Here is a 21,090-nt window from a genome sequence, read left to right as displayed (position 1 = left end):
AATGAAAGACAACATGTGCTACTTAAAGGTTATGTTTTATTTTCGTTTTGCAGTGCCAAATCCTTGCGAACACCGTCTAACGTTTTCATCGTTAACCTGGCGATTTGTGATTTCATGATGATGGTGAAAACGCCCATCTTCATCTACAACTCCTTTACGAGAGGTTTCTCGGCAGGATTCCTCGGCTGTCAGATATTCGCTTTCATCGGATCGCTATCTGGTAAGTATGTTTGAAAACCGATTTATTGTTTTCAACTTATCTAACTAGGTTAAGGTCTAATATGGCCTGAACTGTACTTTCTGGATGCGATATCTCAAAAATGGTTAAAGCTAGATACATGCAATTATCTGGCCTTTTTTGAAAAGGATCTCTATAATCCCTAATTTTTGAATGGATTGACCACAGTCACACAGCAAAATAGCAGAAATTACGTGACCCGGATTACTATTTTGGATGTAAAATCGAAACTACTAAACCGATTTTCTTAAACTTGATGTTTTTGTAAAATTTTGGTTATTATTAAGTCAAAGTGTCCTCAAAATATTGGTGTTTTGCAACAAAGAGTCATTCTGCTGAAGTATTACGTGGTATTATTGAGAATTTCTGATTGATATGAATTCAAATAGATTAGTAGTTCGTGTGCAAACGATGAAAGTGTTTGGTTTTACAAATCACAACTTATAATTTGAGTAGTTTTTGAAAAGTTTCTTAACTGTTTATTTTATACCGATAACCAGGGCCGTAGGAAGAACCGACTCATGGGGGGGGTTTTGGTGACTGATTTTTACCTATGACTTTTTGTCTAACAACACACGAATTAAAAAAAAATTTAAAAAAAATTGTTTTTAACAATGTATATTTATTCATTTTCAAGTTCCATTAATAGTTTTCGTATGTAATTGTAACTTAAGAGAAGACACGAATGCCACAAGGATGATAAAACCTTAAACAAAGTAACTTTAGAAAAGTGGTCCTTAACCTAAAGGGTGAACTAATTTTTTTGTTATGAAACCTCTAGAAACAAAATATAAAATTGCTTTCATCGATGGTTAAATTTTTTGAATTTGTTTTAAAGTCTGGTGGCCTTCCATTTCTTAAAAAAAAACTTATTCTAAACTCAAATCAAACAAGCCCCATCTTCTAAACTCTTTTGCAAATTCCAAGATTCAAACCTTTGATGAAATAAATGTAATTTTCCAACAAAAAAAATATGAAGTGATAAATTTTTTTCGAATCAAATTTGCATGATGCATACTTGCACTAAATTTATGATTTTAGTTTGAAATTTGGCTTTTAAAAAAATCTGTAATATTCATGATGTTTAACAACACACCGCAAAAATTAAAAAATAAACTGTGAAGATTTTATAGCTGGAGATCTGGTACATGTTTCTTAAACAGGAAATAGTTTTCACAAACAATCAATTCCATACTAAAAATCCCGTGAACGTTTTTTTTTTAATATAATTTGGGATATTTTGCATGAAAATCAACTCAAATTCTAATTTATATTTGGATTTTCAGCTGAATTTTGTGTATAAACTTATTCCGATTAAAAGCTTTGAAACCTAAAATTGAATTGACAAGCTAATTTTTAAGTTTATGTTCTTTTGAATTTCTAAACAATTTTATGTCGATTGAAAATCTCATTCACAAGCTAAATCTTTTTCTGAATTTAAAATCTGAATTCTAAACCTGAATGTTTCCAAATTTCCATACGATTTCCGAAATGTACAAAAAATACGATTTCCGAATCTTAATTAAAAATCAGCATTTCATGAGCCAAATCGTAGAGCCCTCATTCATGAATCTATTATTGAAATTCTGTAGTGCTGGTTTAATCTTAATTTATTATTTCAATTATTTATTTTTTATCTGTTTTGTGAATCTGGTTCAAAATGTGAATTTCGAATGATGAATCAAAATCTGTTTCTCAATTTTGGATCGCCACTAAGAAGCTTTTAATGTTTAAATTTTGTGTTAGAATAAAGTTTAAGAGCTACGAATTTTAATATAAAACAAATTTCTTCTTTTTCAATATTCGGAAAACTATTATCAAAATATTGAAAATGCATTTGATTTTCGAAAAACATGAATCAAATTTGATGTGAAATGCAAAATCGAATTCGAACAAAGATTTCAAAGCAGCTATTAAATCATAATTTCTTAAGATTATTCGAACTGAAAATCAAGAATCCTAAACTTGATACAAAATCAGAAATACAGGAGTATGTAGAAATACGAATTTGGTTGTAGGAATGTGGAACCAGAACCTCCAAAACGAGTTTAATTTAAAATTAAATATTTAGACCTGAATTTCTATAATAAGGTAGCCCAGATTTCATTGAAGAAGCCCGGATTTTGCCCAGGTTTGTTCTAGTTTTCATTCTTAAATCAAACTTATGAAAACAAATTGTGTTGTAATTTTTTTTATGCGTCAATCATTTTTGCAGCAAGTTTCAAAAAATTATCATTAAAGGTTTTTTAAGTTTTTTTTTCTAGATTTTTGATGTGCAATTCCTAGGTTTTGACCAAAATTGCCCGGTTTTGCCTGGATTTGGTCAAGAATTTTTAAATCAAATACCCACCCAGATTTTGCCAGGTTTTTATATAAAACAGCCCAGATTTGTCCGGTCCGGATACGTGCTGAAAAAAATTTGACAACCTTATTCTAGAACAAGTGAGAAAATTTTGAAACACTGTAGCAGAATTTTGAACTTGAAATGGGTTTTTAAGGTTTTTGTATAAGTTTCTAATTCAGATGATAACTCTTGAATATCTTTGCTCTATTATCATAATTTGTTTATGAATTTGAAATTTTGAGTGTAGAGTAGAATACCTCGCTTGCTTTTTTGGACCCTCATGGGGGGGGTTTAACCCCCAAAACCCCCCCCGTTCCTACGGCCATGCCGATAACACCAGTTTACGAAATTTATTTTAAAAAAATTGTGAGCTTTATTAACTGAGTTAGATTTTAAATGTAAAATCGAGCGCTGAGTCCGAAAATGAAATTCAAAAAATCTCAATAGAACAGTTTTTGGAGCATAACACAAATATGAAATTTGGAAGAATAAAAAAGTACTTGTACTTAGTGTGCAACAGCAATTTGCCCTCCGGAAATCACCCACCGATGGGGCAGCGCCTCTTCACCTGATATGCGGCTTATACGCTGAGCTGTCACAACCTAACTGAGTGCGCTTAGCCGGTTTGCCCGCCTCACTAGAGGATGAGAGAGAAGTCGTGCCGACTCATCTGTGTATTTGTGCCTCACACATCTCCCTTCCTCTCGGAGAAAAAAACGAAATCGAAAAAAAACTCTCTGTTTCTCACGGAGGTAAGCATTGGAACGGACATAGCGAACAGTTTTTTTTTTTTTTTTTTTTTTTTTTTTGTAAATTATTTATTTGAAACGGCTCATACCTTTAGGCTTTAAGGAGCCAAACTCGTTTTGTTTGATTACAATTGTGTACTTAGATCTAGTTCACTTTTTTTTTTTTGAAGAAAAAGAGATAGAAAGGGAAATATGAAAATAAAGAGAATTATAGTCGAAGATCGATAGCTTTTAGGAAAAGGTATATCTCGAACATATAGTCCAAGTCCATCATACCTAATACATCCCTCACTGGAACGTCGGGTGGTTTTCCTCGGGCCCGAAGGGAATCTATAAAGTTCGCTCTGGCGAATAGGTGGTCCTCACACGACCAAACAATATGCTCGATGTCATGGTAACCTAGACCACATCCGCATAAATTGCTGCCAGCAATATTTAAACGATAGAGTACCGCATTCATGGAATAATGATTGGACATGAGACGGGAAAATATACGAATAAAATCCCGAGTCAGGTTCAATCTATTAAACCAGGGTTTAAGGCTTACCTTTGGGATAATCGAGTGGAACCACCGACCCAACTCATCCTCGTCCCATCTACGCTGCCAGTTGACAAGAGAGTTTCTTCGAGCCAAGAAGTAAAATTCGTTGAATACGATTTCACGCTGGTAAATGTTGCCTTCCATCGCACCCACTTTTGCAAGGGAATCTGCCCTCTCATTGCCTGCTATTGAGCAATGTGAGGGGACCCAGATAAAGGTGATAGAAAAGCAACGTCTTGATAAAGTGGTCAATATATCTCGTATCATTTCGAGGAAGTACGGCGTGAATTTTCCTGGTTTTATAGAGCGGATTGCTTCAACAGAGCTGAGACTATCAGTTATAATATAGTAGTGTTCAATAGGTCGTGTGGCGATACTATTCAAAGCCCAGTGAATAGCTGCTAACTCTGCAACATATACAGAGCATGGTGACTGGAGACTGTGAGATGCGCTGGATATTTCGTTGAACACTCCAAATCCTGTTGTTTCCTCTATAAGTGATCCATCGGTAAAGTACATTTTATCAGCATCGACGTGTCTATATTTAGCTTCGAAAATTCTTGGAATCAGAAGAGGACGATGCGGATCCGGGATTCCACGAATTTCCTGCTGCATAGACAAATCAAACTGGACAGAAGAATGATCGTAGTCTGGGCTACAAACACGAGTTGGAGAATACGAAGAAGGGTTTACCTGCATTGACATGAGGATATGGTATATAGACATAAATCTGGTTTGAACATTTTGCTCAAGTAACCTTTCGAAATTTACAATCACCAATGGGTTCATGACCTCACACCTGATGAGGAACCGAAGTGATAGTAAATTGAATCGATCTTTCAAAGGGAGTATTCCTGCCAAAACTTCAAGACTCATGTTGTGTGTTGAGGGCATACAGCCCAAAGCGATACGGAGACAACGGTATTGGATACGCTCTAGTTTTATGAGGTGAGTTTTGGCAGCTGACTGGAAACAGAAGCTACCATATTCCATAACGGATAGAATAGTTGTTCGATACAATTTGATAAGATCTTCTGGATGGGCTCCCCACCAGGTGCCAGTAATTGATCGGAGAAAATTGATTCTTTGTTGGCATTTTCCTTTCAGATACTCAATGTGGGCTCTCCAGGTACACTTGGAATCAAACCAAACCCCAAGATACTTGAAACTCCTCGATTGAGTGATCGTTCTGCCTAGGAGTTGAAGCTTAGGTTGAGCAGGTCTACGTTTCTTAGAGAAAACAACCATTTCCGTTTTCTGAGGGGAAAACTCAATCCCAAGCCCCAAAGCCCAGGAAGACAATCTGTCTAAAGTATCTTGTAAAGGCCTGTGCAGATGAGACTCAGTAGATCCTGTGACAGACACTACTCCGTCATCTGCAAGTTGTCTTAGAGTGCAGCCTTCAGAGAGACAGCTGTCGATGTCACTCACATAAAAGTTGTACAAAAGTGGACTCAAACATGAACCCTGTGGGAGGCCCATGTAAGATGTTCTTCTAACTGCAAAATCTCCGTGAGCAAAGTTCAAATGTTTCTCACAAAGTAAGCTGTATAAGATGTTGTTCAATAGAGGAGGCAGACCCCGGGAGTGCAACTTGTCTGACAAAACCTCTATTGAGACTGCATCAAAAGCTCCTTTTATGTCTAGAAACACTGAAGCCATTTGCTCACGTTTTGCGTACGCCATTTGTATCTCTGAAGACAGCAAAGCAAGGCAATCGTTTGTCCCTTTGCCCCTTCGAAACCCAAATTGAGTATCTGAAAGGAGACCATTTGTTTCTACCCATTTGTCCAAACGAAACAATATCATTTTCTCCATCAATTTGCGTATACAAGACAACATCGCTATTGGACGGTAAGAGTTGGGATCAGACGCTGGTTTTCCGGGCTTTTGGATAGCAATGACTCTCACTTGTCTCCAATCTTGGGGAACAATGTTATGCTCCAAGAATTGGTTAAATAAATTTAACAAGCGAAATTTTGCAGCATCCGGAAGGTTTTTCAACAAGTTAAATTTGATTTCATCAATTCCCGGAGCTGAATTGTTGCAAGAGAGGAGGGCAAGTGAGAATTCGACCATCGAAAAGCTTGAGTCTAGACCACTATCAGACCTATCAGGAGGCACGTTCCGGATTATTTTTTGCACAGGTGTAGAATCTGGACAGACTTTCCGTGCGAATTTAAATATCCACCTATGTGAATATTCCTCACTTTCATTTGTAGATGATCGATTACGCATGCTTCGTGCCACTTTCCACAAAGTACTTAAGGATGTTTCACGCGATAACCCACTAACAAAATTCCTCCAATACGCCTTTTTCTTCCCCTTGGTTAACTTTTTAAACTGATTTTCAAGGGAAACGTAAGCTTCAAAATGGACAAGAGTTCCATGTTTTCGAAATTCTTTAAATGCTATTGATTTGTCCTTATAAAGCTTAGAACACTGAGGGTCCCACCATGGATTAGGAGGCCTTCGATGAATAGATGATTCTGGGATGGGTTTTGTTTGAGCGTCAACTGCACTATCGTGTATCAGACAAGAAAGAAAGTGGTACTCCTCCAAAGGAGGTAAAACGTGCATAGAGTCGATGGCGGTTTTAATTGTGTCCGAGTACTTTTTCCAGTCGATGTGTCTTGTAAGGTCATATGTCATATTTATTGTGTTCGAAGAGCTGACCCCATTGGTGATAGTAATTTCGATAGGTAAGTGATCACTACCATTCGGATCATGGACTACCTTCCACTGGCAATCAAATGATAGTGAATTTGAGCAGAGTGAGAGGTCAATTGCACTTTGTCTTGCAGGAGGTTTAGGTACCCGTGTTTTTTCACCCGTGTTCAATACTGTTAAATTGAAACTGTCGCAAATGTCATAGATAAGAGTAGAACGACTATCGTCAATTTGTTCTCCCCAGACAGTTCCATGTGAATTGAAGTCACCCAGGATCAACCTTGGCTCAGGGAGCACTGAGCACAGGTCCTCTAGGTGATTTCGATCCACTGCAACTCTCTGAGGCCAGTACAAACTGACAACACATAAGTCCTTACCTCTTATTGTTGTATGACATGCAACAGCTTCAATTCCGCCTGATAAAGGAAGGTGAATTCTATAAAAAGAGTGGCACTTATTGATCCCCAAAAGCACCCCTCCATAAGAATCGTCACGATCCAGACGGATAATATTAAAATTGTGGAATGAGATGTTAGATTGAGAAGATAGCCAAGTTTCGGACAATGCAAAGATATCACAGTTTGTTTTATGAAGTAAATAATTCAATGAATCCAATTTTGGAATAAGACTACGACAATTCCACTGTAGTACAGTGATATCTCCGACCTCTCGGCGTAAATTAGCCATCGAGAGATACAAACACTGAAAGGAGGGGCCAAGTTTGCATCAATTGCTTTAAAAATGTCTTTAATACAGGAAGCATTGCAAATACAATGTCTTTCACGGGTTCTGATACATTAAAACACGAAAAAAATCCGTTCAAAATGTCAGTCAACTTAAAGAGCCCAGACTGAGTCGTTGATTCTGGCATCACGTTTGGGGTTTGGGTTTGCGAAGCTCCCGCAGCTGTTGGTTTATTCTGCAGTGGTGCATTTCCGCGGAAACCTGGAGGAACTTGTTTTTCCTTTTCAGCAGCAGTCGACTTTTTCTCGTTTCTATTGGAAGAGACAACCGTAGCTATTTTAGCTGGTATTTTCGGAGAAGGCGCCTTTGTTCGCTTCCGAGAGCCTCCTGCAACGAAGACTGGCTGAACTTCATCAGCCGTATCTGTGTCTTCATTGTCAACTGACAGCACAGAAAAAATGTTACTGGTCTGAGGTTGGACCGGTGGAGAGGCGCTCTTTAATATGGCGGCATAAGAACGCTTGGAGCGTTCTTTTAAAGAGCGCCTCTGTTTATCCCAGCTTGCCTGAAATGCCTCGCAGGAGGAGATATCATGGGGTGAGCCCCCGCAATAGACGCATTTTTGCTCAACTGCTGAGCATGCTCCTTCCCCATGATTCTCCCCACAATGCAAGCATCGCTTCTTGTTGCAGCAATGCGAAGCAGTATGCCCCAACTTGATGCAATTCTTGCATTGCATTGGGCGAGGCACATAAAGGCGTACTGGAAGCCTTAAAATTCCGTCAATCAAGACGTAATGAGGGAGGGCTGTTCCTGCAAATGTAACCCGAATCGAGGCTGAAGGCGAATACTTGGTAACGCCATCAACGACGGAGGCAGTCATGAGTTGGCGACAATCCAAGATTCCGACCGAAGTCGAATCAAGGCTCTTGAACTTACCTACGCCGTGAGACTTAACGTATTCAGCCTCCAAACTCGATTCGGTGATCACACCCTCGATCTCTACGTCTCGAGATGGAATATAGAGCTGATACTCTAAATTAAAAAAATTACTGGCAAGAATTCCGTTTGCGGCCTTCCGGTCGGCCACAACAACGCGCAATTTGTTCGGACGTACTTTGGAAACACTGGTAACGGAGGGCCACCTAGCCAGATCTTTCGTGATCTGCACTAAATTTAATGGTTTTCCGTTAGTTTTGGGCCGGATGAAAACCACCCCCGGCCCAGAAGAGGATGAATTATCAGGATAAACTCGGAGTCGGGTTGTTTTTCCCGCAGCTGCAGATGGAGTAGCAATATCAACTGGCGGAGAAGGATGAGCATTCGAAAAACCAGCTACAGCTGAATCCTCCAGATGCTCCTCATCCTCATAGATGATTTGCTCACCATCCACCTCTGGCGGGTCCGACCCCCCGCCTTCGCTCATATTTCATGAAAATAAAAGCGAAGCTCAATTTGATCGAAATATATAATAGAGAAAAAATAGAATTAGAAAAAGGGAAAAGTAAGAAAAGTATAACAAACTTGATTTTTGTTTTGATTGGCTCCTTCAGTGGTGATCCCAACCACGTGGTCCTTCTTCGAAGATGGCTGCCACGTCAAGTCTCGGCTCGAGCAAGTACGACCAGATTGATGATGATGATGAGTCAAACAATGGCGGCGGCCCTCGTGGTGACCAGTTGAGGGCAGTCAGCTAGCCAGAAAAAAACCTTTTTTTTTTGTCGACCAACACTATAATAGCACCACTTTGGCGAGCTGGGGTCTGCCTTTGGCAGAAAAACGTATAGCGCGGTACAAAACACCGTATTAAACGCCCGAACGGAACGAAACACCCGGATATATTGGACGAAATCTCGAAACGCGACTGTTCACTATGAGCGATACGAGACGAATGATAGCGAACAGTTGCATTCCATCTAGTCTAGTCAGTTTGATGCGATGCTATTATTTATTCCATATGGTTCACACACATTTATGAATAAAGCTACGGCTGCTTGTGCAGCTCATTTTTTTCCTCTCATCTTTTCATTCTTGCTCCATACGTCGCGCGGCCGTTGGTTGTTTCGAATAACCGAACCAATTCGTCCTATTGGTAGATGTGTTCTCCTCTCGTTTGCTCAAACAATTTGATACAAGAAAGTCCTCGTCAGTACTAGCACATCGACAGCTGGCATAATTCTAATACAATAACGTAAATAGATGAGTGTGTGTGGCTTGGCCTACGACTGGACTGACGACAATTTGCTGAGAGCTATTCCTTCACCACATCAGCAATGTACTCCCTCGAAGACGATACGGTTTGAATGAATGCATGTGTCAGCGTTGCTACTTTCCCGAATCTGTACCTTCAGTCGAAATAAATCTTTTTTTTTTCATTTTCATCATTTGGACTAAAACTGTACCAGCTACATTGAATTTCTATATGAGGAAGTCAAACAACAAACGTGTGTTTTAAAAGTTGTATCAGTAGGTGCGTTTTTAACCACGTATGGAAAAACATCTAAATTTGCTTTTGATAGCATTTTGTATCAGGTTATTTCAGACCATGGACAAAAATTCCTTTGACTATTCGCATCGTTCACCAAAATCTATACTTGTCAAGATAAATCTGTACATGTGGCAACCAGGACGTGTATACATATCGTCTCCCATCTCACCCGAGCCAAGGACAGTAAAATAATTGCACTCATACTAGACATCAGCACTCGAGATCTGGTCATCTGGTAAAGCTATAGCTATATGCGTAAATTGTTGCGCCAGGCTTGCCAGTTTTTAAATAAATTACTTTTCTTCTGAATCCCATAGGTTTTTTTTTTTTTTAAGATTTTCTATATTTGAATGAGTAGTTGGCAAGAATTAAGTTGATTTTTTTTATTGATTTACCGTCACATTCATCTTAATGACTTATGTTAATAATTCAATGTTTTCAAAAAAGTTCATGTCTTGAAATATATCCCAATTAAACAATTTTAACTGTGATCCTCAAACTTGAATTTCTATCATCTAGAATGTTTGTATTTTTTTATACCAGATCTGAATTAGACCTCAATTCACTAGGACTAGGGAATTTTTGCAGATATGTTTGGCTCCACTAAAATTTTCCAATCGACATTACATTCATGAGATGCCTTTCTAGCGTAACTTAACTAATAGTTTCTAACTCCTCAGTTCAAGATTTCTTCGGCAAACTTTGCTCAATCCCTTCTCAAGGTTTACACTACATTTTTTTAAAGCGTTCTTCCATTTTATTTCGGTTCTTTTTTTATATACCAGGTAGTTACAAATGCACATTCATGCGGATAGTACTCTTAACTAGCTGCATCCATGCTAAATACTTATTCATTTGTTTAGTTTGAGCTTTCGCATTAAAATATCATTTTGTTGTTAATATATTTTCATGCTCTTTTGAATTTAGTTTTTTCCTTTTCCTATACGAAATTAACCCTGGTCGTATGTTTTTCCTTTTTTTTTTAAAGGAATTCTATTTGTATCATTATTCCAAGGTGCTCAAAATATTTATGTCATTATTCCACTTAACCATTCACAAAATTTACATATTTTCTAAAGGTTGCTTTTCATACGATAATCTACTTACTCTTTTCTTATCACTATATTAATCTGCCCGGGTTTTGTTGTGCATTTCATTCTCCGATTGTTCAATTTTCTTTTATTATTCCATTCCGTTTCGTCATAAGCCGTATGATATAATAAAACTCCTCTTACTTTGAATACGTCTTTCTCAGGCCAAATAAATACCATGTTTGTTAAAGTAGATCATGTTGTGACGAAACGATAATTTTCTTAGATTTCTTTCCTGCAGCGTCCAAATTGAATTGCTTTAACAGCGCTTGATTGGCCCTAAGTATTACATTACCAGATGTCTGCATTTAATGCTGCCTTTCTTATAATATTGAGCACCTATCCTCTTATTCTCAATTTCAGGCGAAACCATGTCATTTTTCCTATCCTCTCAAAAGGGTTTTTTTGTTGTTCGGTTTCATTTTTCATTCAATGCGATTTTTTTTCAATTCTTTTTTTTTTTAACTCATTGAATTTCTCTTGATTTCAACTTCAAGTGCGCTCGTCTCAATTTTGTTTAAGTCTTTTTTTCCAGTCCGTCTGCCAGACAGCCTTTCTTTTATTTTACGGTCCTCTCAACACGCAAATTTTTGTTTAATTTGCGGTCCTCCCAACACGCAATTCTTTTTTTTTTAACCCTGCTGTCCTCGCGACGCGCTGCCATTTCTTTAGTTTATATTTTGCGGTCCTCCCAACTCGCAATTCTTTTCATACTGCGGTTCTCCCAACACGCAGCCTTCTTTATCCATTGCGGTCCTCCCAACACGCAGCCTTTCTTTTATTTTGCGGTCCTCCCAACTCGCAATTCTTTTCATACTGCGGTCCTCCTAACACGCAGCCTTCTTTATCCATTGCGGTCCTCCCAACACGCAACCGTTCTTTTATTTTGCGGTCCTCCCAACTCGCAATCCGTTTTCTAATTGTGGTTCTCCCAACACACAATTTTGTAGTTGTTGCGGTCCTCTCAACTCGCAGCTTTTCAAAGCTCATGCGGTCCTCCAACTCGCAGTCTCTCCTTTTTTCCTCAAACGAACTGATTTTTTTCAATTAATTTTAATACCACAAAACACCACGAAACTGCAGATTTTGCAACACTGGAATCACTACAACACTATCGCATCAAAATCACTGGAGAACATCTTTTTTCCGCTTTAGCACTCTGGTGGGTGATTTCCGTCCTGGGTTCTGTTTGTTTCTAAAGCAATGCAGGAAGGAAAAAAAAATTGTCCAGTTTCGGTCGCCAAATGTGCAACAGCAATTTGCCCTCCGGAAATCACCCACCGATGGGGCAGCGCCTCTTCACCTGATATGCGGCTTATACGCTGAGCTGTCACAACCTAACTGAGTGCGCTTAGCCGGTTTGCCCGCCTCACTAGAGGATGAGAGAGAAGTCGTGCCGACTCATCTGTGTATTTGTGCCTCACACACTTAGCATTTTTGTTTGCCTATATTTAAGTTACTGATTTTAGAAGATTTTGACGTCCTGAATTCGAATCATTTGTCAGATTTTGTCTATTACCTCTATTTGATTATATGACGTTGTGAAGTTTTAAAATAGTCATTTTTGAGTAAAATCAATCACTGATAAATAATAAACCAATAAACCAACATGAAAAACAAAATTTAATTTAATTTATTTAATTAAAGAGGTTTGCTTGGTAGATTCGCCTCTATAAAAAAATAACTGAAAAGAAAACTAAAACTGATTTTGCATTCAATCAAGAATTCGGATGTTGCTTAGATATTCTAGTTTCAAATAAAACAGGCTTTAAAAGAATTTTTTTTAATGTTTTACATTTTTGCCCACAAAGTGTTCAAATTCATTTAATGAAATTTTACCTTAATTCAAAAGATATCCCGAAAACAAGAGGTTATAGAAAAAAAAATCAAATAGTATCAATTAGTCTAAATGTGGATTTTTATGACTTGTGTAATTTTCGTGATTTGTGTAGATATCTGTTTAAAAATTCTCTCTTTATGAACTCTTTAAAGAATCTTCTTTCACAATTTTAAATAATACACTCATTTTTAGAGCACAAAATGTAAAAATAAATCTTCAAGTTATCTATAATATTTTTCCTGACCTTTTGCATATCAGCACTTATAGGCTCACAACAACATTTTATGTATTCTCGTAATGAAACTATACGATAAAAAAATCAAATATTTGAGTAAATTGTTTGTAAATGAATGTTATGAATTTAAAACTGATTGTTAAACTCTGATATTTAATTATTTTCTGAAGTATTTGTATCGTGAATCGAAAATATCGTACCGTTATTATCAATTCTTGTTTCGTTTCTTCATTTTTGAAATATAAGTTTTATTCTAAAATAAGATTATCCAATTCAGATTCTGAAGTATGAAGCTATTGGAACTTTATTTTCATTGTTTTTTGCTTGAATTTCAAGCTTTCATACTATAGACTTTTAATTTTATTTGAACTAATAATTTTTAAATTAAAAGAAATGAAAGAAAAGGTTTATTTTTGATAGTTAATACTATTCTCTTGAAGAGTCTGAATCAATTGAAATTGAAAAAAAAACAATTTTTTCAAAGTCAGAGTGTATTTTCTTCTAAAAATCTGAAGCTGGATTTCTACTTAAAATTTTAATTATTATTGTGTGTATTGAAACATTGAAACATCAACACATATCTGATTCTGAACATTCTTAACACAGAGTCCCCTTTTTTGATTTATTGTTGTTGAATCTGGAAGAAATCGGGAAAAGAATTCATAAACTTTTCCTCTTAATATTTTAGATTTCTGTTTTTCAGTTTCTGTATTTTTTACGGCGATCCATTATATGAAGTATGGATGTGATGGATTTGGAACGGAATAAAATCAAGCCAGGTCCAAAAACTATGATTTTTAGATTTTAATTATGTCATTCATTTTGAGAACCTCATTTATTATTTTAATCATAATTGTTTTCTGAACACAAGTGAACATAGTATTGATATTGGCGCTTGAGATTTTTTAATGAGTTTGGACTGAGGTGTTAGCATTTTTCTCGCAGGTCTCAGAGCCTGGCAAATCTGGGCAATATCATCTAAAAACCTGGCAAAATCGGGGAATCAGATTTCAAAATTTTCAACCCAAAATAAGAGCAGTATCCGGGCAAATTTGGTGCAAACACAGGAATAACTCAACAAAAAATCATGAAAAGACACTTGAAATATTTTTTTAATCCGAAAAAATTAGCAGATATAAAATTATTTTTTGTTTAGAAAACCATTCGTAATTATTTAGATAAATTATGACAATTAAGTAAGGTAAATCAAGAGTAACAATCTAGACTAAAAACTATTGCCAAAACCTCAAAAACCAAGTTCTAAATTCTGCTACAATTTTTCAAAATTTTCTCACTAGTTTATTGAAATTCGGGTTTGAATTTTAAATTTTGAATTAAACCAAATCCATTTCGCAGGTTCTCATTCCATAATTCCCATGAACAAAATTGTATTCCTATTTCCGCATCTGTCTTTATCCAGTTCAGGATTGTTGAATTTCAGTTCCAACATTCATAAGAAATAAGAAATGAAAATGCTTTGAAGTCCTGGTACCAGGCGCGGTCCTATGGGGGGGGGTGATCGGTATGATCACCCCCCACCCCCCCAAGCGGCAAAAATCCGTTACAAAATACCCGCAAAAGCTCGAATTTCTATAAAAAGTTGGAATTTTTCTTAGTAGATGTGCTTTCCAATTTTAAAAATTTTCCACTCCGTGGGGGTGTTTATTGAACAAAAAAGTTAATTTATCACTTAAAAGGCTCAATATTGAAAAAAGTAGGTCCACCAAACTCAAGCAGCTGTAACATAGGATTCCCTGGACTAAATTATACCAAATAACTTTTGTTGATAAGTTACTCAACAGAAGTGTGTTGATTTGGAATTTGCTGTTTATAAAATGTAGGGACAACTTTTTTTGATAATTGTCACTAATTTCCCTCATATGCCTCAATTAACATGAGCAAATCGCAACAAATATTAGTATTTGCTTCAAATCCAGAGCTTCTGAATTCTTGATTTTGTTTTGAATTTTAATGAAATGAAAAATTTGGAAAAGTCATATTGAGGGTGAAAATGGTTATAACACTGAAATACTTGAAATATTTGTTTTGCTGTCATCATACATGTATTGCCTTCAATTGCAAAAAAAAAAATCAGGTTCTGAATAACAGTAAAGATTCTCTTTCGTGAGAATTATTCACCTTCTTTTAATCCACCATTCAAATATGAATTATAAACTTAAAATTAATAACCTATATTATGAAATTCAAAAACAAAAAATTTAAATTTAAGATCTGATTTTATTTAATTCTGTTTGAAATGTATCACATCAAATATTCATATTATGGGTGACTGTGAAAAAAATACAAGTACAGGTCGGACTCGATTATCCGGCGTGTAGATTTTTTTTTCACTCCGGATAATCGAATTCTCCGGATAATCGAATCAAGAAAAAAAAATTTTTTTCAGTCTGAGGACGTTAAATTGTAATTTTTATGTGCATTATTTTTCTGAAATGCAGTGGCGTAGCCAGAAATCATTTTTATAGGAAAAAGGGGTAAAGTCATGATAAGAAAAAAACAAATATGTAATATTAAACAATTACTGGTTTCACTTTATCTTGACCTGACACATCTCGGAAGTGATTAAAAATCAGAAGGATTGAGTACAAAACCACGACCGCAAGGTTGACGTTGAACTACAACTGTTTATTACATTTTTCTCAGATCTGATTGGTCAAATTTTGCGTTTCAACAAGGCTTGACATTTGACATTATAACGTAAGAAAGCAGAACATGGGACACAATTTGTCCTGATTGTCCTATTCAATATCGATATGACGGCAGCGTAGCTCTACGTCAAAATGTATCGCTCCAAGCTCCATCGTTATTCCTGTAATTTGACGGACGAACCCTATACGACGCGTCGCGCGCTATTGTGTGACGAGACTCATGTTTTGACAGTTCCAGTTGCACGATAGACTAAAGCAATTTCGTCTGTGTACAAGTAGTGTTTCCGTGAAATGACACCCTAGCTTAAGGCCCTCTTTTTCTTACTTTGTCACGTTTGTACATTTGATCATACTTTAAATAATCTAAAATACATTTCAAAATACACTCATTTTTAACCGAAGACAATCGATAATTAATTAAACTAGATAATTAACCCTCTACATCCCATGGTAGCACAAGTGATCCACAACATTTGCGTCTTTATCAAGTTTGTAAATCTACTATGATGCAGTCAATAATTGTATACACTTCCTTGTGTACTCATTGTGCTTGTCTTTAAGCCTTCTTGAAATTTAGATATAGTAACTATTGAAAAACAATCTATTGAACAACTATTGAAAAAATCAAAAACTTTTTTCAACGAATTACAACTTTTGAGGCCATGGGGAACAACTTTTGTTCAAGCTCTTTCCTTACAAAAGCTTTTTTGTTGTTCAATTCTTTAAAAAAAAATCGTGGGAAGTAACGGGTTAAACACATTGACAACTCTTATTCTTACCCCTCCTGTTCCTTACGTTCTTCCTTGACCACATATTTATATAATGTATTATAGAGTTAATGAGTTTGATCTTGAACAATACACTGTGGATAACCGAGTTTTAATATGAAGAACAACTACTATACTAGCCTCTGACCACCCTAACACCGTCCAAAGCTGATAAAAATATTATTTTGTGAATTATAGTACTAAATTATTTAAAAAATCAAAATAAAAATTTAAAAAAAAAGTTGTAAAAAAAATACTCCGGATAATCGAGTCTAAAATTCCGGATAATCGAACTCCGGATAATCGAGTCCGACCTGTACTGCCAAACAGAAATCGAATATAAAATATTCATAGTAAGAGTTTAAATAAAAAAAACCCTCTCAAGAGATTTCAGCAAAAATAAATCGAAGAAAGAGATAACGTTTTATGACTTTTGCGTTTCCTATGAGTTTTTAGTGCCAAAAAGGAACAAAAAAGTATTTATATCAGCTGTTTCAGGAATTGGTGTTGGAGATAGAGATTTAAATTCATCTCTAGAACCCAAAATCTGCATTCAAAACTATAACACAAGAAAACAAAATTCACATTTTCCGAAGTGCAAAGAATTTGAAAACTGATTTCAACTTATTTAGGAGCTCCAAATGTAAATTTGTATTATTTTATCAGTTCTTTTTTCCGGTATAAATTTGGAAAATACAAGGCTCATTGGCTGTGATAAATTTACCATGAGAAAAAATTATAGAAGTAAGTATCTTTCCCCATTTTGTAAAATACGAAGATTATCTAGACGAAATCTGTATTGTTTTTTTCCGGGTATTTGTTACTTTTAAGCATTCTTCCCTCTGACCTGCATCGTTGAATGAGTAAAGGATAATGACAAGATTTAACATATTTTTTGTTGTTCAGGTTAGTTACTTCATCAATTATCATTGATCGATTTCACTCTGAACTGCTAAGTTTTAAAATTATTATTATTATTATTATTATTATTATTTGTTTATTTATTCATGTAACGTAAGATACACATCTTTTAAGTTGTTACAATTTGGTTGATTCTGTTGGATCTACTTATAACTAATCGTACAATTTCTGCTCCTAATTTTATCTATGTCGTTGTTACTCCATGTATTCTTCCAGCAAACATCTTTTGAACTCTGATTTCCTTGTAATTAATTTTAAACTTGTGGGAAGATTGTTCCAATTAACAATACCTCGAACGAAGAATGATTTCCCGTAATAAGAAGAACTATGCGGAGGAATTAAAATATTTCGAGTGCGTGAATTTCTTAGAGAAGAGAGCAATGTTTTTAGGTAAACTGGCTTTCCTGAGTTGAGAATTTTATGCATTAGCATGCATGATCGATACTTGTAAAAGTTATCAAAAGAACAGCCAATGAGAAGTTTTTGTAGGTGAGAAACTCGAGAAAACCGTGATAAATTGAAGGCATATCTTACACAGGAATTAAGGGCGACTCGTAGTTTACTTACAGATCTCTCTGAAGCGTTCAAGTAGATAAAATCCCCATAAATAAACAAAGGAAAAACATAAGCTTTGAATAATTTTAGTTTGGTATTAACATCTAGATGTCTAGTTGTTAGGTTTAGCCTTTTAACAGCACCGTAAATTTTACCACATTGAGCATTCACATGTCTATTCCAAGCGAGATCACGATCGAAAATAATACCAAGGTTTTCGGCGTAATCAACAAATTGAATAACGTCATCATTTAAAATAAGTTGTGGATAGCTAGTGAATGATTGTAGTTTTCCAAAGAACATAGCTTTTGTTTTAGAGGGATTGATTGGTAAGAGATTCGCGTTTGACCATTCAGTCAGTTTGGTGAGATCATGGTTTATTTTACCGAAGAAGGCATTCAAGTTTGTAGATCGCTTTTCACAAAGATAAATCTGCACGTCATCAGCGAAAAGATGTATAGAACAGTACTGCAAAGCAGAAGGTAGATCGTTGATAAATAGCGAAAAAAACAGGGGTCCTAAAATTGATCCTTGAGGAACACCTGATTTGATAGGAGCAAACTCTGAATAGCAATCATTAAATAGAACGGTTTGAAAGCGGCCTTGTAAATATGACTGGACCAATTCAACTGCTGGCCTCGAAAAATTATATTTGGAAATCAACTTGTTGATAAATATTGCATGCGAAACACGGTCAAAGGCTTTAGCGAAGTCTATCATCAACAATACAGCAAATCCTTTCTTATCTAGGGCATATGCAATATCGTTATGTACCTTCATAAGTGCAGTTTCAGTACTGTGCGAAGGGCGAAAACCCGATTGAAATTCGTATAAAATATTGGCTTGATTCAAATATTCTGTTACTTGACCCTTGATAATTTTTTCAAATATTTTTGAAGTTGTGCTCAAGATACTTATCGGTCTCAAGTTCGATAAATCATGAGCTTTAGTTTTTTTAGGAATAGGAATAACTTTAGAAACTTTCCATTGATAAGGAAATTTTGAGGTTTTAATTATGGTGTTGAAAATATGTTTAAGAGCAGGTAGAATGTGTGGTAACATAATTTTAATTAGTTTAACTGGAATTTCATCCATTCCCAATGCATCAGATTGTATTGAACTAACCGCGTTAATAATTTCGCTGTTTTCAAAATCCTTGAATTTGAAACCTTGTGGATTATAAGGATAATGAAATTCATCAACGTCGATACTAGTAAAGTTTGATGAAAAGTAGTTATTTATTTCTTCAGCTTCAAAGTTAGATACAGTTAGGTTTCCTGGAGATTTCGACAACCCAAACTTTCTTAAATTATTCCAAAATGTTCTGGCGGGCAAATCAAGATTTATGCGATTCTTGTCCCGGATAGTTTTAGCTTTAGAAATTAAAGAATTCACTTTATTACGCAGAGTTTTGTACTTATTTTTATCGTCGGCTGTCTTCGAACGTTTCCAAGTATTATACGCTAAGTTTCTATTGATTATTGCGTGGTTAATTTCATGATTGAACCATTCATTTTTACGAACCTTTCTAAATTTCAGAGGAAATATCAACTCTTGAATTTCTAACAAAAATGTGTTAAAATGGTGAACAAGTATATCTGGATCATCTATGCTCATGAAAACGTTCCAATCTACTTCGTTGAGAATAGCATGGAGTGCATTTTGGTCAAAATTTCTGTAGTTCCGGAACCAATATCCATCTGCTTGAACAGTTTTAGGGAAAGATAATGATGAGAAAATTAAGTCATGGTGTGAAACACCCGGTAATGAAATTTGGCTAAATCGGATTACAGCATCGGGGGAATCGGATAAGAGCAGATCAAGTAAGGAATTTCCAGTATTATGGAAATATGTGGGTTCTTCATTAATGCAGGAAAAATTAGTGCTGTGCAGGAAATCCCTAAAGTTAAGGATTCTTCCATTTTGTTTAAAAAGGTCAGTATTAAAATCCCCTAAGAAGAAAGCGCTATTACAAGTAACCGCAAACTGTTGTGCATGAGCTAGAAGCAAATCAGAGCAATCTTTTTCTGGAGGGTTGTAGTAAAGGCCGAATAATAGTTTCCGATCATTTATGAAAAATTCAGTGAGTATGAACTCGGTGCAATTTGCCTCATTATTATCAGATTTCAAAAGAATTCTACACTTGAGGTTGTTTCTGAAATAGATGCAAACGCCACCTCCGCGCCTGCTGCGATCGTTTCTAACCAAATTGAAACCCTCAATCATTATTACAGCATCACTAACTGATTCACTAAGCCATGTCTCAGTCATGAAAATTATATCTAGTTTGGTGTTTATGAATAAATTTTTAAGTTCAATGAATTTGGAAAATTGGCGAGCGCAAAGGCTCTGGACATTAATGTGGCTAACATTTAGCATGTCATTACATAGAACGCTGTTAATAACAGCAATGGGTATATCATTGCTCGTCGAGGCATTACTATTAGGATCATTATCCATTAGGAAGAAGCAAGGTTAAGGAATCAAAGTTCAAGAAGAAGTTGCTAAGAAGAAACATGTTTGGAACGACAATCAACTCAGTACAATTCATAATAATCAAATGCTACTAGGATTATCAGTTTTTTTGAAATATGGAACGGAATTATCGTTAATCAAGATTTTTGCAAAAAATATAAATAGGTACTAATTGATGCAAATAGACGAATAATGCACCGGTGTCATTTGTTTGACCAACTGTTGATAGCATTGAACAGGTATACAGTACCTTGGAGTAATAAGCGGGCGTTTTCTATTATTCATCAGCGAAGTGGGCAGCTCGGCAACTCAAGACTCCATCCAGGGCGCAATAGCAACAAAAATACGGCGGCATACTATTTTGGTAATTCCATTCTGTCGACCAGCAACAACGATAACCATTCATCCACCAGAGTAACGTCGTTTGCCTTCAACGGTTGGGCGAAAATAAACAGCAGCTCAGCAGCAGATCAGTTAGCTAGCGGCACTCAAAAGGATCTCATAGGCCGTCATCTAAGTTGCTGCATGCCGCTCAGCTTCGGTTCGATCTCAAGAGCAGCGTATGGATTCTCGATGACGGGTGACGGCAGTTTTTGGGGACGAAGTTTGTGGGTACCTACATGGGTACATCGATAGAGGACAACTTACTACGGTGATGAGATTTGAGATATCTCTGGGATCAGAAGTTTCTCTCAGCATTACATCGGTTATATTGGCTCTTTCATTGACCCTTCGAATAGTATAGCATACATATACGACGATGGGTTGCGGTAAGGCACCGGGTCTGGTATTGCGAGTACCTATGGGGGTCTATACGTACTCG

At 36.1% G+C, this 21,090-nt stretch overlaps 1 protein-coding gene across 1 annotated transcript in view; it reads left to right on the top strand.

Moving 5' to 3' along the window:
• The window catches only part of LOC129751710 (opsin, ultraviolet-sensitive-like), a 45,503-nt gene that overhangs the window by 414 nt on the left and 23,999 nt on the right, over nt 1-21,090 (top strand). The window contains exon 2 of the mRNA XM_055747374.1: nt 54-220. Within this exon, the coding sequence (XP_055603349.1) occupies nt 54-220 (167 nt within the window). The remainder of the gene's footprint in view (nt 1-53; nt 221-21,090) is intronic.

This window comes from Uranotaenia lowii, chromosome 3 (assembly GCF_029784155.1).
Source record: "Uranotaenia lowii strain MFRU-FL chromosome 3, ASM2978415v1, whole genome shotgun sequence".
Lineage (NCBI taxonomy): Eukaryota > Metazoa > Arthropoda > Insecta > Diptera > Culicidae > Uranotaenia > Uranotaenia lowii.
This window is presented reverse-complemented; position numbering and strand designations above follow the sequence as displayed.